The 26,932-nt window shown below is 37.2% G+C and overlaps 1 protein-coding gene across 3 annotated transcripts in view; it reads left to right on the forward strand.

Moving 5' to 3' along the window:
- LOC143020058 (major facilitator superfamily domain-containing protein 3-like) overlaps positions 1-23,791 on the forward strand; it is a 36,714-nt gene extending 12,923 nt beyond the window's left edge. For all 3 annotated transcript variants that reach the window (XM_076176233.1, XM_076176232.1, XM_076176231.1), the window contains 2 exons: positions 15,045-15,193; positions 22,818-23,791. In XM_076176233.1, the coding sequence (XP_076032348.1) occupies positions 15,045-15,193; positions 22,818-23,654 (986 nt within the window). In that variant the 3' untranslated portion in view covers positions 23,655-23,791. The remainder of the gene's footprint in view (positions 1-15,044; positions 15,194-22,817) is intronic.
- Positions 23,792-26,932: the final 3,141 nt, after the last annotated feature.

A 26,932-nucleotide genomic window follows, 5' to 3' on the forward strand; every position in this document is an offset into this window, starting at 1 on the left:
TTTGGATAGGTGTAGGTTCTGTACTTTATAAGATGAAAAGGCCTTTTGTTATATGTACAGTGGCCGCGAAAAGTTTGGGCGCAAAATTATAGGGGCCCCAACTTTCCCCTAAACTCAAAACATGCGAAAAATACAACTTTCCACCCAAGCTTTTCGCTATTTTTCAATGCTAGCGTTTGTACCCGTATTTAGCCGAGACAATACACACTATTTGGCAACTCTGTTTAGGTGCACTCGATGTCACATGGAGTCAGTTTCTAAACATCTCTCACAGAGAGTAGTCTTTTTTTGCGGTGGTCTCTGTTTTTGTGCCTTGATATCTCCGTAATGGGAAGTGGTAAAGAGCTGGAAAGAGACACAGTTGTTACAATCATAACCCTCTATAAGGAGGGTTATAAGTGTAAAGATATTGCTACTCGTGTGGGAATTGGAGTGCGTCAAGTGCAAAAGTGGACCAAGAAATTTCGAGACGAAGGAAGTGACATCATTCGTACTCCAAAGCATCGCTCTGGTCGGCCAAGGAAGATATCAAATCGTACTTCTACGGTTCTAACTGCCTCCTACGGTTATTAGGAGGCAGTTAGAACCGTAGAAGTACGATTTGATATCTTCCTTGGCCGACCAGAGCGATGCTTTGGAGTACGAATGATGTCACTTCCTTCGTCTCGAAATTTCTTGGTCCACTTTTGCACTTGACGCACTCCAATTCCCACACGAGTAGCAATATCTTTACACTTATAACCCTCCTTATAGAGGGTTATGATTGTAACAACTGTGCCTCTTTCCAGCTCTTTACCACTTCCCATTACGGAGATATCAAGGCACAAATACAGAGACCACCGCAAAAAAAAGACTACTCTCTGTGAGAGATGTTTAGAAACTGACTCCATGTGACATCGAGTGTGCCTAAACAGAGTTGCCAAATAGCGTGTATTGTCTCGGCTAAATACGGGTACAAACGCTAGCATTGAAAAATAGCGAAAAGTTTGGGTGGAAAGTTGTATTTTTTGCATGTTTTGAGTTTAGGGGAAAGTTGGGGCCCCTATAATTTTGCGCCCAAACTTTTCGCGGCTACTGTACATATGTATGTATTATTTGCATATATATGTTTATTTGTGTATGTTCTAAGGGGAGAGAGTGGGGGAATGTCAGATCATTTTTTAGTGGAAGGTAAGTTGAGAGTGGAGGATAGATGGAGAAAGAGGAACAGGACAGAAGGTAGGGAGGTGCTTAAAGTGAACTGATTAAATAAGAAAGAAAAGGAGAAAGAGTACAAGAAGAAGCTGAGAGAGGAGTGGGAGGGAGTGAAGGATAGAGTAGAACTAGGAGTGGAGGAATGGGGATGTTTCATGGAGGGATTCACAAGGTGTGCAAAGATGGTGTGTGAAACAAGGAGGATGGGAGGAAATAGAAGGAAGGGTAGTGAGTGGTGGGATGAGGAAGCAAAGAAGGTTGTAGAAAGCAAATTCCAGCCTCTGAGAAAGCAAGTAAGATTCTAGGACTGATTGCATGATCTTTTGACTTCAAAAGTCCATCACTCATGAACAAGCTATGTAAATCATGAGTTTGTCCACATTTGGATTATGCTGTTTCTGTATGGTCACTGAATCTCATTAAAGACATTGACAGATTGGAAAAAGTACCACGGCAAGCCACAAAACTGATTCCAAATATCAAAAATAAATCATACAAAAATCGACTTGATACAGGTCTTTAAGATTCTAAAGGGAATTGACAACATCAAAAGTGACAAAATTTTCACAATGAATGAGAATCAGACAAGAAACAATGGTCTCAAACTGTCTGGAAATAGATTTAATTTGGAAGTGGGTAGAAACAACTTTGCCAACCGTGTAGTTAATGAATGGAATAAATTTCCTGCAGAGGCAGTGCAATGTAGTTCAGTTCAAAGCTTTAAGAATCATTTAGATAAACACTTAAGCAAGATGCTGTAATGACTATCATTTATTTTATATTATTTGTTTATTTATTTTGTTATCATTTGTCTGTTTATTATTATTTGCTTGATTCTCATTTATTATTAGTTATGTTAATTTATTATTATTTACTATTTTCCTGTTTGTTTATTATTCAACTATACTTATGCATTTATTTATTTATTTTATTTATTATTTACATTATTATAGTTTTTATTTACCGTATTTTCCGGCTTAAAATGCGCATCGGGTTATAATGCGCACCTATACACTTCGTTATCTCAGTACACAGATAGCGCGCACTGACGTATAACGCGCATGCCCGATCGCATATGTCTATAATGCAGTTTTACCTCGGTATTTATATCATGTGAACGAGGTTACATGGAGAAGTATTTTTCATTGGCTAGAGCCACCGCTGGGAAATCTGTTGATTTGTCACTAAATTAAGTGTCAGTTTAGGCATCAATCAGGACACAACTAAGAAAAAGTCGGAACTACACGTACTGGTATATGACTCATGTTGTGCGTTGGTCCCTTATTACTTTGTAGCTTAAATAGTTTGTAGGAAATATGATCTAAAAAAAAGTTTATTGAAAGTAAAATATACAGAAAAATTTCGGGATTTTTACAGAAAATGTTCATTTTATATCTTGAGGAAATAATTCGTCTTTACCATTTTTTATTTAATACTGAAACAAACTACAGACTGTTTCGTTTTAGCTTTGAACCTGCAATGACAGTGGTGAAATAGGACAGTCTCTCATCGAGGTGACGGTTAGTTAATATAACTCCCGAAAGAGGGTGTTGTAGTCAGGTGTTTGACACGAGTTTATGAACGGCCGCAACGGAATTTGTACCATACCTAAAGTGAAGCAACAAAGCCAACATAAAAATTCAAACTAGGATGCTGTGAACATGGGCAAATATCATGAATATTGATCATGTTTCATGGTGTTTAGGCCTATTTAAACATGAAAAATAAGATTCGATAGATACCTACCTATACCAAATATTTATATACGGTAGCCCATGCTGTCGTATTCTTTCATGTCACCATGGCTGTTCTTCTTGTTCTCATGGAACGTCACGGAGAAGTGTGCCGTCCCGACTTTGTGGCGGCCAACATCGTCACGTTGTTGTGAAAAAAATTACACACACAGCCGTAGAATTTTTATCATAGGACGTAGATAATGCGCACCACCGGATAACGCGCACCCCCCATTTTTAGGTCCTTCCAACGGAAAAAAGTTGCGCACTATACGCTGGAAAATATGGTATTCATTTATTTATCATTATCATTTTTTGCATCCAACCTAGATATGGACCAAAAGGTCTCCTGTTGGCATGCTCTGCCTTTGTAATCCTTTGAGAAAAAGCAAGCTTTCACAGATTGGTTACAAAATAGGACGAGGGAATCACAGAGGTACAAAGAAAAGAGAAGAGAAGTAAAGCATAAGATAAAGGAGGCAAAGAGGAGAGCAGATGTGAAATGGGGTAAGAGTATGACAGAAAACTTTGAAAGTAATAAAGAGATGTTTTAGAAGGAAATTAAAAGAGGAATAGAAGGTGAATCAAGTAAAAGTGAGAAAAGGTAAAAGGTGCAGATGGAGAGATGATAATGGAAGAGAGCAGTAAGGGGAAGATGGGCAGAGTATTTTAGGGAGTTGCTAAATGTGAAGGAAGATAGGAAGGGAAAGGTAGTTGCATTGGGAAGTGCTAAGAAAATGATGATGATGAATGAGGAAAATGGAGGAGAAATAAGGAAAGATGAAGTGAAGGCAATTTTTAAGAATATGAGAGCATGTAACACATCTGGGTTGTATAGGTGTCATGCAGAATTTCTAAAAAAAAAAAAAAAAAAAAAAAAAAAAGGAGGTACAGTGATGGTGGACTGGCTGGTGAGAATATTTAATGTTTGTCTAAGAGAGGGTAGAGTGCTGGAGGAGTGCCTGTATAGTTCCATTTTACAAGGGAAAAGGGGACAAGTATGAATGTAGTAGTTTCAGAGGGATCAGTTTGTTAAGTGTAATTTGGAAGGTTTATGGGAGTTTCTTTATTGAGAAGATTAGGAGAGGAACAGAGGGAGTAATTGGTGAGGAACAGTGTAGGTTTAGGATAGGTAGGGGTTGCATGGATAAAATTTTTGTGGTAAGACATATGTGTGAGAAAGCTTTGAGAAAAGATAAGGATGTTTTATAGGCCTTTATGGATTTGGAAAAGGCTTATGACAGGGTAGACAGGAAGGCACTGTGGGAAGTATTGCAGATATATGGGATAGGAGGAAAGCTGTTAAGAGCAGTCAAGAGTTTTAACGAGAGTAGTAGAGCTGGTGTTAGAATCAGAAATGGAGAGAGTGGTTTGAGGTAAAGGTGGGACATCACCAGAGATGTGTTTTGTCACCCTGGCTGTTCAATTTATACATGGATGGGGTGGTGCAAGAGGTAAATGCAAAGGTAATGGGTTGGGGATTGGAGATGGTTAAAGAAAATGGAGAAAAGTGGGAGATAAGCCTGTTGTTGTTTGCTGATGACACTGTGCTTGTAGCAGGATCAGAGGAGGGATTGAGGAAGTTAGTGACAGAGATTGGGAAGGTGTGTGAAAAAAGGTTGGAATGTGGTGGGAAAGGGAAGAGTGAAGGTAGAATGTAGATTGAGAGAAGCAAGTAAATGCCTTGGGGGATTAAAAAGTGTAATAAGAAATAGACATTTGGGAATGGATGCTAAGAGGAGATTGTATGAAGGAGTGATTATGCCAACAGCACTGTATGGGGCAGAAACATGAAACATAAGAGAAGAAGAGAGGAGTTTGAATGTGTTTGAGATGAGGTGCCTGAGAAGTATGATAGGGGTTATTAGGCTGGATAAAGTGAGAAATGAGGAGGTGAGGAGGAGAATATGGGTGGAAAGAGAGTTGGGAGATAGGGTTGATGGAAGAGTATTGGGATGGTTTAGACACATGGAGAGAATGAGTGAAGAAAGATTAGTAAAAGAGGTGCAGAAGGCAGAGGTAGAAGGAGTGAACATGAGAGGGTGACCAAGGATGAGATGGATGGATGAGGTCAAAGGTGCATTGGAAAAGGGGGGAATGTCTGTTGAGGAAGGACAGGAGAAGACAGAAGATGATACTGTGATGCAAGGAAGGGAGGAGGTGGGGTATGGGATGTAGTATGATGTCTCAATTGTTGCAGCTTTTTCAAGTACATAGTTGTAATACACATAACTAAGATTAAATAAGAGGAATAGGGTGAATGGGGGGGAGGGAAGTGGGGAGAGGGGAATACTAGGGAAGGTTAAGGAGAAGGTGGACCAAATCTTTGAGAACAGGAAAGGTTAAGGAGAAGATGTAACAATTGGCTGGATGAAGGACAATAGCTCACAACCAAGGAACAAAAGGAAGAACAAAATAAAAAGGGTGAGCAATTGTCTACTGAGGGTGGACAATGACCTTGAGAGGAAAAAGGGGATTTTTGAGAGCAACTAGGGATAGCTTTTATTTTATTTTATTATTTTTTGGGGGGGGATTAGGTGGGGTATATGTACCGCCAAAAACCTATGGGTGGTCAGATAGCGAATATTCCAAGTTATTGGAAGAAACAATAAAGGGGCTTAATGAGTTACTGAAAGAGGGTGGAAACATGGGCAATTTTAATGCAAAAGACATAATTTGGGAAGAAATGATAGTTAAAGGGGGAGATGAACTTTGGAGCAACATTCTACTAGATATGACCATCGAATACACCCTAACACAATGGGTTAAGGAAAATACTAGATATAGAAACAATGAGGAACCATCAAAACTAGACCTAATATTAACTTCTGAACCAGATATTGTGAACAGAATGGAGTATAAAACACCAATTGGAAAAAGTGACCATATACTAATAGAGTTTGAATTAAAAGAACAGAACAACATAGATAGAAATGATAAACATAGAGAAGGAAGATTTATGTACAACAAAACAGACTTTGTAAAACTAAGGAAATTTTTCCAAAATGCAAATTGGGATAGGTTCTCTAAAGAGGAAACAAATATGGAAGACAAATGGAACATATTTAAAGAAAAGTACAAAGAAGGAATTAACAAATATGTACCAAAAAAGAAACAAAAAGAGATTTATATAAAATGTTGGTTCAACAAAAGATGTAGTGAGGCTAAAGCCAGGAGAGATAAAGCCTGGAAAAAATAGAGAAACAACAGGATCTAAATGGCAAAAATATAAAAAACTTAGAAATGAATATGTAAACATACGCAGGAAAGAAAAAAGAGAATATGAAAGGGATATCATAGACAAATGTAAGGATCAACCGAAACTCTTTTACAGATATATAAATGACAAACTAAAGGATAAGATAGTAAAACTGAGTGAAGGAGATAAAGAATACATAGATGACATAGAGATGGCAGAAGTTATGATCAGACATTTCATGTCTGTTTTTACAATTGAGAGCTCACAACCCTGGGAGGATGGACAACTAGAAAGTTCACCCATGATGAAGGAAATAAAAATAACACAAAGGGAAATAAGAGACCAAATAAAAAGCCTAGATGTCAGAAAGTTGCATGGACCAGATGGAATTGCAAATTGGATACTGAAAGAGTGTATACATGGACTGACAGATAAACTACACAAGAGAATAGACTTCTCACTAAAAGAGGGAAAGGTGCCGCAAGATTGGAAAGATGCAAACATAGTACCAATACACAAAGGAGGAAATAGGGAAGATCCTACAAACTTTAGACCGGTGTCCCTCACAAGCACAGTAGCAAAAATATGCGAAAAGATTATCAGGAGCAGATGGACCAAACACTTAGAAGAAAACAGAATAATAAAACCCAAACAATTTGGTCTTAGAAATGGAAAATAGTGCACCACAAATCTAATCTGCTTTTACTCAAGACTAATTGAGATAATACAAGAAAGAGATGGATGGGCAGACAGTGCCATCTTGGATTTGCAGAAAGCATTTGACAAGGTACCACACAAAAAATTGATAAGTAAAATTTAGAAAATAGGAGGAATTCAAGGGAAACTGTTGGAATGGGTGAAGGATTTCTTAACTGGGAGAAAAATGAGAGTGGTACTTAGAGACAAAAATTCAAAATGGGAAGATGTCAAAAGTGGCATCCCACAAGACTCTGTTTTGGCTCCTTTAATGTTTGCCATATACATAAATGATATGGATGAAGGAGTAAATTGTTACATGAATTTTTTTTGCTGACGATGCCAAATTACTCAAGAGAGTGAAAACAGAAGAAGATTGCAGATCGCTACAAGATGACCTGGATAAAGTATGGGAATGGAGCCGGAAATATGAAATGAACTTCAACATCAAGAAATGTAGCATAATGGAATTTGGAAGAGGCAAAAATAGAGTTTCGGGAAAATGTATGATTGGAAACAAGTAGTTAAAGAAATAAACTCAGAGAGGGACCTAGGAGTAATCATCTCAAGTGACTTGACACCTGATAAACATGTAAATAAGTTATTTGGAGAGACCTACAACTTATTAAGATCAATGAAAGTGGCCTTTGACTACATGGATGAAGAGATGGTTAAGAAAATAATTATTACATTGATAAGACCAAAATTAGAATATGTTATATCAATGTGGGCACCTAGCACAAAGAAAAACACAAGAAAATTAGAAAGAATCCAAAGAGCAGCAACAAAAATGGCACCCACACTATCAAATTTGACATATGAACAAAGATTGGAGAAATTACAGTTGTCAACATTGGAGCAGAGAAGGGAAAGAGGAGATTTGTTGACCATTTTCAGAATTATGAAAGGGATGGACGTTCTCGATAGAGATGACCTATTGAAATGGGACAAGAGAGAAACAAGAGGACACGAAAAGAAACTAAAGAAAGACAGTCACAGAAGAGACCTGAAAAAGAATAGTTTCCCACACAGGTCTTGCAACAGGCCTTGCTTTGTTTTGTTTTGTTTTCTTTTCTGTCTTTGTGGCACCAATCTCACTGGGGTTAGCAAGAGACAGTGGACCGAGCCATGTTATCATCTCCTTTCACTGGTATCATCTTCAATATTCAGCATGACTGTCTCCCTTTTATGCCTAGCATGCACACATGCACACATATGCTATGAACTGGCACTCGGACATTGTCACAAACCTCCCAAGGGAAAAGTTCATTGTCCAAGTGACCAAACTCACCAACTTTTCCTGACAATGTCCTTTTAGTGAAGAATAGACTCTCTGCATCTCAGGTCAAGCCCTCTACTTGAACAAAGGAACACCTGTGCAGACAAAGCCTGAACCCAGCACCTCTCACCTTCGCTCTAAGTTGATGTGAAAAAAACTTTTTATATTTCTGTGATATGGCAACTGTACATATGTATATAGAAAATATTTCTGGCAACCCTCTGAAGTTTGAATAGAGCTTGCCTTGTATTTGTAGAGCAGAACACCATCTGGCAGATTAAAGCCAACACAACCACCAGACTTTACTTATCCACTGAAAGACAACACACTGCTGCATGCCAGACCCCCTGATGTCCACCCTTCTGAATCCTCTCTCCCACGAAAGGACAGAGTCCACTTGGCCAGACTGCGGTGCGGTCACCACCCAGCACTTCTAAGCTACCAGAAGAGGCTGGATGACTGCGTTGTGAACAGCTGCCCAGGATGTAACACTTCACCCCATACCATACAACACATAATGGAAGACTGCATTATACACAATCATGCACGCAAACAACACAACATACGCTCTATAAAGGATTTGTGGGAAAACCCAGTTTCGGCTATGGCATTCCTTGGGGAGACGGGACTGCTCGGACAGACAGTCTAGGGAATGACAACAACAACAACAACAACTTATCCATCAATGTAGTGTTAAACCATACAACCTACACTCAAACTGTGATGGTCTTTGGGTGTGTTTCTAGTGAAGACCAATGCATGCCACCCCACCCCAGCACTGGGTGGAGAGGGTGGCAGTGGGAAGACCATATATGTGGCAGCAGGACTCGGCTCCATGTCACACCACAGGGAAAACCTAGAAGTGGCTGTCTGAGGGCTTCTACGACTTCACCAGTCCCAACATCTGGCCCCCCATCTCACCTGATTGCAACCCCATGGACTATTATGTGGGGCACAATTGAAAAAGACACCAATCTTACTGCCTGCAACACCAAGGACAAGCTGATTGCCAGGATCAAACTGGTGTTCAGGGGTCTCTCAAAGGACACCGTGAAGGCTGCGTGGTGCAGATTCAGGTCCCACCTGGAGGCTGTGGTGGAGGCCCAGGGCAGTTTCTTTGAGCTGTATTTGGCAAAAGATTCTCTAAGAGATGCACTTTGAATTTTGAGAATACATAAATTTCTGGCCGAGATATGACTTTTTCCTTTCCTTTCTAAGTGTCAAATTTATCCTGAACACTGTACAGGTAAACGTCGACTTACGATGGCATTAGGTTTCGATAGATCCATCGTAAGACGATTTCATCGTAAGTCGATCCCCAATTTGTGTATCACTCTGTTTCGTGGTCACTGTACCTAGCCTACCTGTATATTAACCACCAGAGATACTGAATATAGCCTATTAAACATGTACAGTAGTTTATTTAATTATTTTTATCCTTTTTACCATATTCAAACACTATAATATGTATTTTCAGTACGGAACTTAAATTTCGCGGGCAGCAGCCAATGCCAGCCGTACGACGTGTCGTAATAATACTCGCATCATAAAATATAGTCACCGCTTATATCGATCGTTCTCTCTTTCACCCGCGAATTTTGAAAACCACAGAGAATGGGATTCAGGGCACATTTGAGAGAATGTAAAAACACAGGGGCGACTACAATAAATATAATCAAGACGTCGAAATGGCAGCGTTGCGAATCCACTTGCTCCTCATGACGCCTACGTGTGCGGCACCGTATGGAAGGGGTTAAATATATCATATCATGTCGTCGTCATCGTAAAGTCGAACAATCGTAAGTCGCGGCCATCGTAAGTCGACGTTTATCTGTATATGTATGTATATATATATATATATATATAATTGAATATATATATGTATATATGTATATATATATGTATTTACCTAGTTGTATTTTACGGGAAGGGGAGCTATGCTCGTGAGGTCCCGTCTTCATATCTCATTTTATCTAAACTATTTTTAAATTCATGTATTGTTTTTGCACACACCACTTTCTCATCTAACTTGTTCCAACTGTCTATTGCTCTGTGAGGAAAGCTGTTCTTTTTCAAATCTCTTCTATAGTTGTCTTTTTTTATTTTCTTTCCGTGTCCTCTTGTATTTCTGTCATCCCATTTTATCAGATTCTCTCTATCAGTAATTTCTATGCCTTTCATGATTCTGTAAATAGCTATCAAATCTCCTCTCTCTCTTCTTTGCTCTAGTGTCTGTAGTTTAAGTTTTTGTAGTCTCTCTTCATATGATAGTTTTGAGAGTGTTGGTGCCAGTTTTGTAATTGCTCTTTGTATTCTTTCAAGTTTTTTTATACATTTTTTTGTACTTGGTGACCATATCGTTGCTGCATATTCTAATCTTGGTCTTATCAGGGTGATTAGGATTTTCCTCACCATTTCTTCATCCAGGTATGTAAATGCCACTTTGATTGTTCTTATTAAATTATAAGTTTCTCCAAAAATCTTATTTATATGTTTCTCAGGTGACATATTATTCATAACAATGACTCCCAGGTCCCTCTCATTTTCTACTCTTTTTATTCCTTCTTCTCCCAAATTATATGATCCTGTTATTCTGTTTTTGCTTTTTCCAAATTCCATTATACTACACTTTTTTGTATTGAACTCCATCTCCCACTTCCTACTCCATTCTTGTACTTTATTTAGATCTCTCTGTAGTGATTCACAATCTTCTTCAGTTTTCACTCTTTTCAGTAATTTTGCATCATCTGCAAAGAAGCTCATATAGCTTTCAATTCCTTCATCCATATCATTAATATATATAGCAAACATTATTGGGGCCAGAACTGTTCCCTGCGGGACACCGCTTATTACTTCATTCCATTTTGAGTGCTGATCTCTTATCACTACTCTCATTTTTCTTTCTTGCAAAAAGTCTTCCATCCAATTTAGCAATTTACCTTGTATTCCTCCTTCATATTCTAATTTCTTAAGCAACTTCTTATGTGGTACTTTGTCAAAAGCTTTTTTTAGGTCTAGAAATGCACAATCAGCCCATCCATCTCTTTCTTGTATTATATCTATTAGCCTTGAATAGAAACATATTAAATTGGTGACGCATGATCGTCCTTGTCTGAATCCAAATTGCCTTGGATTTAGTACGTTGTTTTTTTCCAAGTATTTTACCCATCTACTTTTGATAATTCTTTCACATATTTTTGCTATTGTACTTGTTAGAGAGACTGGTCTATAGTTGGTAGGTTCTTCTTTATTTCCTCCTTTATATATAGGTACTATATTTGCTTTTTTCCAATCTTCTGGAACTTTTCCTTCTTTTAAGGAACTGCTTATTATGCTATGTATTTTGTCTGCCAGTTCATTCCTGCATTCTTTCAGAATCCAGTTTGCTATTTCATCTGGCCCATGCGATTTTCTGACATCAAAATTACCCAAGTGTGTCAATATTTCATTCTTTGTTACTTCTATTTCTTCCATAGGGGGGACTTTTTCCTTCCACTCAATCTCTTAAGGTTGTATATTTTCCCTTGTAAACACTGATTTAAAATGTTTGTTCATAATTTCTGCCATTTCCATTTCCTCAGTGTATTCAACTCCTCCTTGTCTTAATTTCTCTAAGTCTTGTTTGTTTTTCAGTTTATTGTTTACAAATCTGTAGAATAGTTTTGGTTGATCTTTACACTTTTCTATAACATCTTTTTCATATTTTCTTTTTTCCTCTCTGCACTTTTGTACATATTCATTTCTATAACCAGTATATATTTTCCATTTTTCAGGTCTTCTGTCTTTTTTCCATCCGGTCCAGGCTTTGTCTCTTTTGTCTTTTAACTCCCTACAACTTTTGTTGTACCAGCATTTTACATATTCTTTTTCTTGTTTTTGTCTTGGGACATACTTTTCCACTCCTTTGTAAATTTTTGTCAAAATATTCCATTTCTCTTCCACTGATGTTTCTTCTTTGTATATTTCTTCCCAGTTTTCTTGTTGGAAGAATTCTCTTATTTTATCAAAGTTTGTTTTTTCATACATCAATCTTCCTTTTCTATATTGTTCATTTCTTTTCATATATTTTTCTTCATTAAGTTCCAGTTCAATCAATATGTGGTCACTTTTACCTATTGGTGTTTTATATTCAATCTTGTCCACTATTCTAGGTTCAGATGTAATTATTAAGTCTAGCCTCGATGGTTCTTCTTCATTTCTATACCTAGTGTTCTCTTGTATCCATTGTGTCATTGAATGGTCAGTAATCATCTCAAGTAGAGCATTTCCCCATGAGTCATCACCACTCTTTACTGTCATTTCTTCCCAGCAGATTTCTTTGCAATTAAAGTCGCCCATCATAACTATTCTTCCTCCGTCTTCCATTATTTTAGTTAATGCTATCTTTGTGTCCTCTAACATACTTTTATGTTCACTCTCCTCCCATGAGGCTGTTTTCGGAGGCACATAATTGATCACAAATTTTCTGCTCTTCTTATCTCGGTCTTCCACTTCTATCATAATCATCTCTACTGTATTCTTTCCATATATGACACCTTTCACGTTTATATCCTTCTTAGTCAGGAACATAACTCCACCCCCTTGTTTTTTCTCTCTGTTTCTAATCCAATAATTGTATGTATCATGTCCTACACTGTTGGGTGGTAGTGGGCCTTTTAATTTTGTTTCTACAATTCCCATTATGTCCGGTTCTTTTTCTTTCAAATAATCATTCAGTTCATTCAATCCTGTTATCAATCCATCTATATTTGTGTAAGACACTCTTAGTTTTCTGCCACTTCCATTGTATTCTCTGTTTCCCTTATGTTTTTCTTTAGTATGTCGAACTGCTTTATTTTCATGTTCACTACTCTCCAATAGAATCTCTCTTTCTCTGACTCCGTTCTTTCCTCGTTTTTTGCCTTAGCTTCAATTCTTTTCTGCTTTTCTGCCTCTCTTTCCTCCTTATTCATTTCTCTTTTTATCCATACCTTTTTATATTGATCATTTGTTGCTAGTTTCCCTGTCTTGGATAGAATTTTCTCTGCCGTTGTTTGTGACCTGAATTTAATCTTAATTGGTCTGGTCTTATCTGTACTATATTTTCCGAGTCTGAATTTTTCCTCAATTTCCTTTATAATTTCTGGTTCATCTTCCTGGACTAATTTTAATAAACTGCTTACCCTTTCATTTTCCTCCTTGATTCTTGCGGTTCTATCTGGGTTATGTTTCTCTTCCATTCCTAATATAATTATACATTTCTTTTTGTCAGCTAATTCTCTTACTATATTCTCCTGTCTCATCACTTTAATAACTGAGTCTTCATTATGTTCTTTCAATTGCTGTTTGACTATGTCAGTGAATGAAACCTTATTCCCTTCTTGAGTTATTCTCCAATTTTTAGCTTCTGTAGCTATTTTCTCACTGTTTTCATTACTATTCTTCTTCAATTTCTCATTCTCCTCCTTTACATTTCCTAACTGTCTTTTTAGGTCCTCTACTTCTTCAGTTAAGTTTCTGTTAGCCTTCTCTAGTTGTTCCAACCTTTCAATTCTCTGGAAAATGGAGTCTACATTACCTAACTTACGTTCCAAGTCCTCGATCACCTTATCAACTCTCTCCTCTAGTCTTATCAGTCGGGGGGGGGGGGGGGGGGTTGTGTCCCCCCCACCCTCTTTAAATCCCTGGAACATATTCTCGTCACTTTCTACTGTATTGCTCCTCTCTATACTTCTAATCTTTACATTTTTATTTGCCATTTCGTCATCACTGAGCTGGTCCGGTGGTCGTTTCATGTTGACCTTACGCCCGTCTGCCTGGGCCAAGTCCTCCACATCCTCATTTCCTTCCATTTCCCCAGCAATCCCTCCCCCTCTCCTCTTTCCTTACTTTCCCACTACCTCACGAGCAATTTCCCCCCCCCTGCAAATACAAAAAGGCACTTCTCTTTGCGTTGGTATCCACAATCTGCACTTTTCTTCAGAGCGTTCGTCAAGCCGTCCGTTTGTTGAAAGTGTGTGTGTGTGTGTGTGGTTTATTCATTTACTCTAGGGAGATGTTTTTTTAATACAAAATGTAACAAAATATACAGCAGGTTCAATATTACATGTTTTCTTTTTTATATTTCCTCTTTTCCTTATCTGTTTTGGTTCATTATAAAGCCCAATTTTGGAAATGCAAAATTATTTTGTCATCCAAGCCTGAAATGGTCATAATATAATTCCATTTCAGACCATGCTGCATTTTCTTTTCTATCTCAGTCTTTTTCACATAATTTTGATATGCAAATGAAATGAAATTTTTGGAATACACTGGGGTTGTGCAATTTGATGGCCCACATTTCGACAACTCACAGATTTGACCTCAGTAAATTCCTACCCCTAAATATTAATTCACCACCGAAACTCACAAATTCAACATTCAAACCTCATCACAGCAGGAATTCTGTGGCCTCTGATGTGTAAGTAAATGTATTTAATATGTACTGTTAGTATTATTGTATTACACATTTAATGTGTTGAATATATAGGCTTGTAATGAAATGGCATCAGTAAAAATGGCCTTTTTATTTAGTGCACCTATGTCTCATAATCCATCACTTGTCAACTGCCACTTGTGGGACATTTGGGCCCAGGACTTAGACCTATGTCAGGAATTGGTTATGTTTTATGTTGGCCAATTCTAGAAGTGGGTTTATGTCCTGGCCCCAAATGTCCACACAATTGGCAGTTGGTGAATGTTGGATTAAAAGATCTAGGTGTAGTTTTTATTTTTGGGGGGAATCAGGAAAGGGAGCTTGGGGCACATCTCCCCTAATTTTAACAAATTGCATTTTGTTGCCTTGAAAGCTGTCCTAACTCCATCAAATTGTAAGACCCTAGTGTACCATCATTCTTTGTCATTCTTATAATAAGTAATTCTCCAACATAACATACATTAAATCCGAGCTTTTTACATTTCACAGCATGCATCATATCGCTGAACAAGTTGCAAGAGCTGAGTATGGTCCTCTTGACCATGAGCATCTTTGTGGCAATACTGGACGTGTGTGTGGACAGTATTGTTCTGAAAACCTTTCCAGAAGAAGAACTTACAGTTGCCAATTCTGTTCAGGTTGTTTCCTAATATGTGATTAGTAATCTTGTCTATAGTGTCATGGCATGGCTTGTTTTCTATTTCATGGAATGTGAAATGAAGATTATTAAGGTAGCTTTACTAAGATTATTTTGGATGCCCGCTAGCCAAGTATATTAGAGTGTTGTTAGTTGCAATGTAGGTTGAGGTGACAGTGGGTTCAAACCCTGCTGAAAGCGAGTTGGACCAAGGGCATGGTGCATTAAATTCCATGCTACAAAGTCACCATCCTAGCCTCTTTATATGGAGAGTTCATGATGTTAAACTAAATGAATCATTAACTACTAACATGTTTTAGAATTTCCTTGCCTGTGTCAGTGTACTAAGAAAGGCATCTTTGTGCTGGGCTGTAACACTTCATGTATTGTGACAGTTGTCAAATAGCATTGATTAGCTTAGGAGATGTGTTTGGGTCAGTAAATATTATAATCTATTATAGTTAAACCTCAATTAAAGTCCATTTGTAGGAGGCAGTTTAACACTGAATCCTAGTCTACTTCTTATGTGGTTGGTCTTTCCTAGTTGCAAATCTTTTCACAGTAATACCTGTGAGAAGTAATGGAGAGATACAATGATGGTTATCTGCTTGTGGTGATCCTGCAAGATGGATGTTAGAGAGAATCATATCCCCAGTATATCATCAAAACCCATTAATGCCCTCGGCTCCATCTGGAGGTACTGCCTTGAAGGGCTGATACACAGTTCAGATTGGGCCTAAAATCTCTCTGTAACAACCTTAACTGTTATGGAACAAATCACTTGTTGCAGTAGTCTTTTGAATACCGGTAATCAAGTCTGGCCTGCAACTGTATTTCCTTTACCTTTTTACATAAGGAGATATGACAGTCAGTGATTGCTTCCCTTACTACTTTCAGCTGGTGACATAGAAACTGACCCACACTAATACAACACAGAAAATAGTATAAATTTCCTTTCCAGAGAGATCTATGGGAGGAGCTGAGGACTGTTTTCAGCCATTGTGGGGTTGTTGGTTTTCATTCATTGAAAATTGAGAGAATAATTATTTTAATTATTAGTACTATTATTTTTTTATTATCATTATCATTGTCATCCATGAAGAAGTAAGATGTAAGGGTAACAGTGGATGGTGGATGGGAGTGGAAGGGTGGGAGTGGGTGTGTGCCTTGAGTTTGCAAACTTTTATATAAAGGGAAAGAAGCTCCTGGTATATAGATTATTATCATTATTCTGTCCATCTGTGCCTTTACCTTTTCTTCTGTACTTGACTTACCCCCCCTGCCTCTCTTAACTTCCTTCCAAAATATCTTTTTATTACTTTCAAAAACTTCTGTCTCACTCCTCCCTCATTTTACATCTGCTCTCCTTTTTGCCTCCTTTATCTCATGTTCTACTTCGCTTCTTTTGTCTTTGTACCTGTCATATATTTCTGATATCCTCCTTTGTAACAAATTCCTTAATGCTCACTTCTTCTCTTCTACTACCTTCATCACTTTATTGTCCCACCACTCACTACCCTTCCTTCTATTCCCTCCCATCCTCCTTGTTCCACATACCATCTGTGTACACATTGTCACTCCACCATTGAAACACCTCAATTCCTCTTCCATTTCTACCTCTCCTCTATCCTTTACTCTTGCTCCTTTTCCTTCTCATTGTAACATAATTTAATTATTACATTATCTGTATGAATATTTTCCTTTTCTTCTTCTTTGCCCATGTGTATTATGTATTTGCCATCATGTATTATATACAATATTTTCCTATTTGTATGTTCAATTAACTTACCTTTTCTGTTGCGCATGGGCCACGATCCAGAATCCACGAGTGATAGTAAAATCGTGTATGCAATTGTCCGGGTCAGGGAAAGGCAGGAGTGTCACTTTCTTCACTTTATTAGTTCCAACGAGAGGAGGACTGACACCTGTTCATACTGGGTCTAGGCTTGCACTACTCCGAGATGGGTACAGTGAGCCCGCGGGGGACCAACCCCCAGGCGTTCCCCCACACATACCCTCGCTACATACCCCTACCTCCTCTCTGAATTATGCATCAATCACACGTTACAAATCACGTCACATCCAGACCAACCATCCAGGCGCACTATGCAACATTCATTCATGCTCTTTTGCCACAATATGTTAAGTGCAAACTGCACCATTAATGTATGCAATCTTATGTATGTTATCAAAATTTTAAGAATACCAGTCACAAATCACATACCAGTTAATTCACAAATGCATTTGACTGAGGGAATGGCAAATTGATTTTGTGACATAAGAGTTGGCTTTTTCCAGAACAGTTAGTCCCAAGTGCCTTGTTACACACCTCTGGTCAGCTCACAAATGCATTCAACTGAGTGAATGGCAGTTGATTATGTATTTACCTAGTTGTATTATACAGAAAGGGAGATATGCTCGTGGTGACCCGTCTTCGTATCTTCCAGCATCAAGTTTCTTCTTGAATAGTATTTGCACACACTGTTTCTTTATCTAAGTTATTCCAGGTATCTAGCACTCTGTGTGGGAAGCTATTCTTTTTCTGATCTCTTCTATAGTTATCCTGTTTGAGTTTCTTTTCATGACCTCTTGTTTCTCCATTGTCATTTTTTAGTAAATCATTCCTATCAAGAATTTCCATTCCTTTCATGATTCTAAATATAGTCAGTAGATCACCTCTTTCTCTTCTCTGCTCCAGTATTAGTAGTTCCAATTTTGATAATCTTTGTTCGTATGTTAATTTGGAAAGAGTTGGTGCCAACTTTGTTGTTGCTCTCTGTATTCTTTCTAGTTTCCTTATATTCTTTTTAGTACTGGGTGACCATAGTGTTGCTGAGTATTCCAGTTTTGGTCTAATCAATGTATTTTTTTAATCATTTCTTCATCCAAGTAATCAAATGCTCATTGACCTTAATAGGTTGAAGGTTTTTCCAACTATTTTGTTTATATGTTTATCCGGTGTCATATCTTTGCTGATTATTACTCCAAGGTGCCTTTCCGAGTACACTTTCTTGATTTCTTCTTCACCAATTTTATAATCTTGAAATTCTGTTTTTACTTTTTCCAAACTCCATTATGCTACATTTCTTGATATTAAAGTTCACTTCCCACTTTTGAGTCCATTTCCAGGATTTGTCCAGGTCTGATTGTAATGAATCACGGTCCTCTTCCGTTCTTACTTTCTTCAATATTTTTGCGTCATCAGCAGAGAAATTCATATAACATTCAACTCCTTCATCCATGTCATTTATGTATATGGCAAACATGAGCCAGCACCGACCCTTGTGGAACACCACTTATCATTTCTTCCCATTTTGAGTATTTGTCTCTAATTACTACCCTCATTTTTCTCCCAGTCAGGAAGTCTTCCATCCATTCTAATAGTTTACCTGTGATGCCACCTATTGATTCTAATTTTCTTATTAATTTCTTGTGTGGTACTTAGTCAAATGCCTTTTGTAGGTCTAGATAGGCACAGTCTGCCCATCCATCCCTCTCTTCTATTATATCTATTAGTCTCAAGTAGAAGCAGATCAGGTTTGTTGTACATGATCTTCCTTGTCTGAATCCAAATTGGTTTGGGTTTATTATAGATTTTTCTTCCAGGTGTTTAACCCATCTATTTTTGATCATTTTCTCAAATATTTTAGCTACTGTGTGTGTTAGGGAGACCGGTCTGTAGTTAGTTGGATTTTCTTTGTTTCCTCCTTTATATATTGGTACAATGTTTGCATTTTTGCAGTCTTATGGTACCTTTCCTTCTTTGAGTGAGTATTTGATTATAGTGTTTATTTTATCTGTTAATTCTTCTACACATTCTTTCAGTATCCAATTTGCAATTCCATCTGGACCATGCAATTTTCTGACATCAAGTTTTTTTTTATTTGGTTGCTAATTTCCTTCTTTGTTAAAATTATTTCCTTCATTGGGGAGGGATTTCTGTCTCTCTGTTCCCTCAGTTAGGTGTTTTCTCAATTATGAATACCGATTTGAAGTGGTTGTTCATAACTTCTGCCATTTCCTGTTCATCTGTATATTCATGACTTCCTTGGCACAGCTTTTCTATTTCTTGTTTGTTTTTTAGTTTACTGTTCACATATCTGTAAAATAGTTTTGGTTGTTCCTTGCATTTTTCTATTATTTCCTTTTCATAATATCTCATTCTCTGATATTTTTACATGATTGTTTCTTAGTTTGATGTATGTTTGCCATTTGCTCATTTTTTTTTTTTTTTCCATTTTTTCAATGCTTCACTATATTTTTTGTTATACCGGTTCTTTATGTACAGGTATGTTCTTTCTTGCTTTTGTTGTGGTACATATTTGATCACACCCTCATTATAAATTTCTTATAGTGTATTCCATTTCTCTTCCATCCTTGTTTCTTCATTTAGGAATTTTTCCCAGTTTGCATTATGAAAGAATTTTTTAAGTGTCTCAAAATTCATTTTGTTGTACATTGATCTTCCTATTCTATGTTTCTCCTTTCTTAGGTCTTTTTGCTCTTTTAGTTTGAATTCTATTAGTACATGGTCACTCTTTCCTATTGGTAATTTGTAATCTATTCTGTCTACAATTTCAGGTTCCGACATAAGTATTAAATCCAATCTCAAAGGTTCCTCATTGTTTCTGTATCTGGTATTTTCCTTTATCCACTGAGTCAGTGTGTATTCAATGGTCATATCAAGTAGTATGCTGCCCCAAATATCCTCTCCACCCCTCACTGTCATTTCTTCCCAACATACAGTATTTCTTTTGAGTTGAAATCACCCATAATTACTGTATTTCCTCCTTTCAGCATATCAGTTCATGTTTAGTATCCTCCAACAATTTGCAATGATTGTGTTCTGTCTAGGACTGTATTTTAGGGGGCACATACACTACTACAAATTTTCTACTTTTCATGTGGTTGTTTTCTACTTTTATCATAATTGATTCTACATTATTTTTTCCTTAAGTTAATTTTGTCACATTTAAGTATTTCCTGGTCAGAAATAGTACTCCCCCTCCTTGTTTTTCCTTTCTATTCTTCATCCAGCAGTTGTATAGTCCTTGTCCCACAGAGTTAGGTGGTAGATTAACTTTTAGTTTGGTTTCTACTATTCCCATTATGTCCGGTTTTTCTGATGCCAGGTAATCATTTAGTTCATTCAGTCCTGAGATCATTCCATCTATGTTGGTATAGGCTAGTTTTAATTTTTTTCCTTCTCGTGACGTCAGAGCCGGTTTTCTGGATCTGTTTAGCTCCTCCCCCTTGTTGTCATGTATACCACTTCTGGTTGATGACTAAGTACACTCATTCCCTTCTGTGTTGTCATTTCCAACAAATCCACTCTCATGGCAAGACCTAGCTCTGGTTAGGTTAGACCTATGAGAAGACTTGTTTGAAGTGATTAGCCATATAACCCTTGTTCTCAGCTATGAAGTCATTGTTATTCTCTTACTTTAAATGTTTTTGGTCTATAAGACCTAATCCTATCCCCCATCCCATTTTTTGTTGCTACTTATGACTCAAGTGGGAAGACTTGGTGGTAGCATTCTTTTCCCCCACCACAGGGTAGGCAAAAAAAGGAAATGAATATTCAGAGAAATGGTACAGGACAGTAACAAGGGGTTGGGGGACAGCACAACGGGGGGACAGTCGTAGTACATCTTCTTTGTCAAGGACTTCTCTGCCCTTCATAATTCTATAAATGGCCAACAAGTCGCCTCTTTCTCTCCTCCGTTCCAGAGTTGGCAACTCCAATTTTAACAGTCTTCATATGGGAGTTTTGATAGTTCTGGGGCCATTCTCCTAGCAGCTCTCTGAATTCTCTCAATCTTCTTTATATTATTTTTTGTATTGGGTGACCACAGTGTCACTGTGTACTCCAATTTAGGCCTTATTTGGAGTATGCAGCGACACTGTGGTCACCTAATAGAGATGATTTACTAAAGTAGGATAAAAGAAAAACAAAGAGGACATGAAAAGAAACTTAAAAAGGATAGTTACAGAAGAGATCTGAAAAAGAATAGCTTCCCATACAGAGTGGTAGATATCTGGAACAAATATCCAGAATTGCATACATACATATACCAAAGGCTTTTCCCCCTTACATGGGGGGTACCCAAAAAGAAAAAGACATAGAAACCATTCCCATGCTTACAATTTGATAATTCTAGAGTTGCACCTACAAAAATGTTATTACAAAAACATGTTTTTTACTGTTTTACAGTTCTGAATTCTTTTTCTTTTATGATATTTTTTGTTGAGTTATGCACCCCCCTTACAGCCTGGTAATTTTTTTTTTTTTTTTTCAAAATAGAATTGGGGTTTTATACCATTGTGGACAATTCTATGTCTCTTTAGTTCTATGAAATTTCTGTTAGAAAAATGGCTCATTTTTGAGGTATGCCACCCCCTCCCCCTTCACTATTTTGAGAGTGAAGAGACTGGAAGCTGTGAATTGGGGGTTTTGGGTAGGGAAGTAAAAGATGAGTGGGTAATTCTGACCTAACCAGCTAAACCAAACCTAACCTAGCCTACCCAATCCCACACATGCATAACCTAGCATCATAGCCACCATGTTCAGGCTAAAGGCAGGACTTGTGGCCCGACAGGATAAAAGTTGATTGACAGAAAGAGTCCTGTGACAGTCATGGTTACATATGGCTATAAAGAAAATAGGCATAACATTTACTACAGAGATGCCATAGAAGAAAAGTGTGTTAGAATAGTCCAAAATAATAGATAATCATGGTTTTATAATTAAATTTGCTGCAGGTGTAATACCGGATTTTTTATGCACTCAGCAGAGTTATTTGAAAACTACAAGATTTACTAGATTTTAAGAAAAAAAAAATCAAGATTCCAAGGTTGAAGTAAAAAATTCAAGATCTTATAGAAAATTTCAAACAGTGGCAACACTGGCTGAGAAGCAGACAGGAATGAACAAGCCACGAGTCATGAGGAGATGCTCTTTGTGACTCTTGGCTAGCTAAGTAGAAAGGAGACTTCACTTCAGGCATACGGATCATGAAACATTGCTCTTTAAGCAAAACGTCACTCTTAGTGAGACGTCACTCTAAGTGAAATGTCGATAGCTAAGCAAGTCATTTTTATTATTTTGCTCATTATGCAAATCACTTGTTATGTGAGGTGCTCGTTAAGTGAGATTTGACTATATTATCATTGTTGTTATTATTGTTATCATTATTTTTACCATTATTATTGTTATTATTATTGTTATCATCATCATCATCACCATCAGCAATCCACCTCATCATCAATCCTTATCATTATTATTGATCCCCTTCATCATCAATCATTTTCAATCATCATCAGCCATCATCATTATCAGTCATCATCATCAATCATCATCATCATCCATCTGGAAATACATAGTGATTATAATCACTAATTCTTGATTAGTGGAGGTAATATTTTATTATTGTCACAATAATCAGATTGAGGGTTTCAGTGTTCAATTGCCACAAGTGGACTATAGATAGTGGTATGTACAAATTAGGGCTCTTTTTAGACCTGCATCATATTAACACTTTCCATTTTTGCTTTTGCTGAGGGGATATCTTTATCTTAGTCAGTTGTGTAGCATAATTGGTCATGCAACTTTTTTGTCTTTACAGGTTGTGTTGTACAAGGTTGGAATGTGGGTAGGAGGTACAGCCCTACTTGTTATCTTGGAATATCTATCATGGAATATGTCTTTCATCCTCTTGGCTATTCTCTACTTCAGCACAGCAGCTGTTGCCACAATTCATGGTGCATCAACGCCACAGGACAGCAAAGAACTTCAGAAACATGAGAACAGGAAAGAAAGAAATGCAAGCTTGGTGTCTATTGTACAGGACATATTGAAAATACCTGGAACAAAGACATTAATAGGGTATTTACTCTTGTGTAAAGTTGGGGAGAAGGGTGCAGTAACTATGCTTCCCTTACTGCTCATGGATAAAGGAATGTCCATCCAATCTTTGGCATTCTGGAATGGAACAGTCTGTCAGAGTCTCTCGATCATGGGATCTTTCATGGGTGGCCGTCTTGTGGTTAAAAATAAACTAGATTTAATTAAAAAATTATCATTCTATGAAAGATTAAGAACATTTATTGTCCTGGCTCAGTTTATATTTGTCACATGTTGGGATATATATGAACCTGTGTATTCTACAAATTTTGTCTTCCATGGAATAGGAATCTTAAGTTTATGTGCTCTAAATTATGTTGGAGGAGTAATCACTGTATTAATCTTTACTTTGATGATGATGAGCAGCAAGATGGGGCCTTTAGAAGCACAGTCAAGTCATTTGAATGTGATGGCTTCTGTTGAGATTATTGGCAAGCTCATGTTTGGAATGTATACAGGAAGCTTGGTGGATACTGTTGGCTTTCCCACAGGATTTGCAGTATTCTGGTGTTCATCTTTCCTGTCAGATTTTGTAGGGAAGAAATTGATGGAAGTTTAAAGTACTTTGTTCACTGGTATTTCATATTTTTTTAGAATTGTAGAAAGATCAAGATTTGCTAAAGATGTGCTATGACATTTGTAAAAAAAAAAAAAAAAGAATCTATATTTATTCTTATTATCAGAGATAACTTCTAGTCAGACAAAAATTATTATGTTTATATATATATATATATACATATACATATATATATATATATATATATATATATATATATATATATATATATATATATATATATATATATACATATATATATATATATATATATATATGTATATATTTGCGTGTTTTACCTAGTTGTATCTTACAGGAAGGGGATATGTGGGTATTTACCTAATTATGTTTACTTAATTGAGGTATACAGGAAAGGAGCAACAGGTAAATACTCGTTGGGTCCCATCTCCTATTCTCAAATTTTCTAACATACCTTGACTAAAATTCATGTATGGTTCCAATATCTATAACTTTGATTTCCAATTATCATATTTAGATTTGAAGTCATATATTGTTTGAGCTAGGGCTATATCACCGAAGCTGTTCCACATAATTATATATCTATATGGGAAATTATATTTCTTCACATCTTTTTGACATGTGGTCGTTCTTAATTTACTTCCATGATCTTTAATCAGGTGATCTCTTCTATCAATGCAATCTATCCCCTTTACTGACCTGAACATTGTAATCATGTCACCTCTTTCTCTTTGATCTTTCAAAGTTGGTAGACCCAGTGCTTTTAGTCTCTCCTCATATGGTTTATCTGCCAGACTGGGAACCATTTTGGTTCATGCCCTTTGTATTCTCTCAATCGTGCTTATACCCTTCACTATTTATGGAGACCATACTACATACATACATATACCAAAGGCTTTTTCCCCCTACACGAGGGGTAGCCAAAAAGAAGAAGGCATAGAAACCACTCCCACCCATTCCATTTCCTGTACATTCCACTCCCCTCCACCCTCCTCCCTCTTATCTTGGCACCTCTTGGATGATGGGTCATCCCTGCATCCTGTCCATACTACTGATTCATATTCCAGTCTTGGACATATCAGGGTTTTGATGAGTTTTTTCATCATCTATTCATCCGTGTACTGGAATGCCACTTTAATCTTCTGCAGTAGTCCATATGTCTCTCCCACAATCATGCTGATATGTCTGTCAGATAACATGTTGTCTTTTATCAAGACTCAAGTTTTTCTCCTATTTTGCTTTTGTAGTGTGTTCTCTTACCAAGGAATAGTTTAGGGATGACCTTTTGCCACTTTTGACCATTTCCAGAACTTTGCATTTTTTGGTGTTGAACTTTATCTCCCATTCTTGGCTCCATGCAAAAATAGTATTTACCTAGTTGCATTTACCTAGTTGTATTATATGGGAAGGAAGCTATGCTTGTGGTGACCCATCTTTGTATTTTTCAGCATCAATTATTTTCTTAAAATCTTGAATAGTGTTTGCACACACTGTTTCTTTATCTAAATTATTCTAGGTATCCAGTCAGGTACTTTATCTAACCTCTCATTAGTAAACACCGATAGAAAATAATTGTTAAACTCCTCACTCATTTTTTCCTCCAATTCTATCATGACATTTTCATCGTTTTTAATTGGTCCTATTCTTTCTTTATTTTTTGTTATATATAGATGAAAGAAACCATTTGTGTTGGATCTTGCTTGACTAGCAACCTTAATTTCATAATCACATTTCGCTGTACATGTATTCTTTTTAATCAGCTTTGCCATTTCGTTATATCTTGATCTAAGGTGTGTTTCCCCGTTTTTTATTTTTACATAAAGTCTTCTTTTCATTCCGATCTCATGTTTCAATCTGTCCATCATACATTTTGAAGTATTACTATTTTTCTGTATTGACATCAGGGGGATAAATGTATTTTGTGCATTAATAGCAATCTGATTTAATTATAATTAAATCAGATTGCTATACATTTCATCCATATCGCTGACCTGTCTGTTGAGCCCTCGCCCCCAAATGACCTGACCCAAGATATGCATATTACCCTCCATGACCCGACCCCTGGTCATGACCTGACCCCTGGTCTCGCACCGAGACTCGACAATGTCCGAAACATCCGCAACGTCCACATGACTTTTCATATTCAATTTCAATTTAGTCTCGTTGAAGGTAAGGTTGTGGAACCAGGCAGCTTCTTGAAACTTTGGAAAGTTCTCATGTTCCAGCTGGGTCTTCCCTGTCATGACAATATTGTCCACATAAACATAAGTTCCATGCAGATCATGTTTCTTGATGATGTCAGTAGTCTTTTGGAAGCAAGCAATGCTGTTCATAACTCTGAATGGTACTCTGCAGAACTGATATAGCTTGCCATTTGCTTCAAAAGCAGTATATAGGTTCTCTTCCTGTATAGGTATCTGGTGATAAGCGCTTTTCAGGTCCAGTGAACTATAGTATTTGTAGTGAGACAGTTCCATAACAAGGTTGTTTATTCTTGGAAGAGTGTATGCATCCAAATGAGTGAATTTATCCACTGGTACAATGACCCCTACATAGGCATTATGAAGCACAAGTGGATACAAAAGGATGCCAGTGTCAGCATCTTGATTATATATTTTTTGTTCCATTTGTACATGAGTTACCCCAGATTCTGTGAACAGGTTTGATAATGTTTTTTGTGTTTATTACTACTCAGAGTAAAAGAGAATGAGTAATAGAGCAGTGACTTTATATTTTATAATGTGGGTAGTGTGATGAATTGTACATATGGCAGCTGATGCTGCATGTGAGAATTTGACCTGTACTGAAGTGGTTAATGGTTTGTCCATAGTCAACAACCAATCTCTTTAGGTGGTGCTCATTCAACACAACAAGAGCTTACACCCTCCATGGAGATGTGCTCTCCTCAATAACACCATTATGCAGCATCTTGTTAATTTCAGACCTTATGAACTTATCATCATCCCCAAACCTCAGAGATTTTGTTGCAGTGGGTTTGCAATGAGGAGCAATACTTGAAAAGAGAAAGAGACGAGGTGTATTCACTAAAGCAGACAGTACTCTGCAAGTGGCAGGGTTGGAGATATTTAGATCTTTCTTGGAGCTGCCAAAGTCCACAGTAACACTACAGTGCTGATTCATGAAATCTTGACCAACAATGACATCACAGTAGAAGTCCAGCAGCACAGAAAGTCTCATATTGTGGTAGCACTCACCCTTCAAATTAATATCAATCATGCAGCATCCCTTCACAGGAGACCTGACTGATGAAGAGGTCATAGATACATTTCCAGTTGCTGGGA

The sequence above is a fragment of the Oratosquilla oratoria genome, chromosome 38 (genome assembly GCF_046742065.1).
Source record: "Oratosquilla oratoria isolate Oo_2021 chromosome 38, ASM4674206v1, whole genome shotgun sequence".
NCBI lineage: Eukaryota > Metazoa > Arthropoda > Malacostraca > Stomatopoda > Squillidae > Oratosquilla > Oratosquilla oratoria.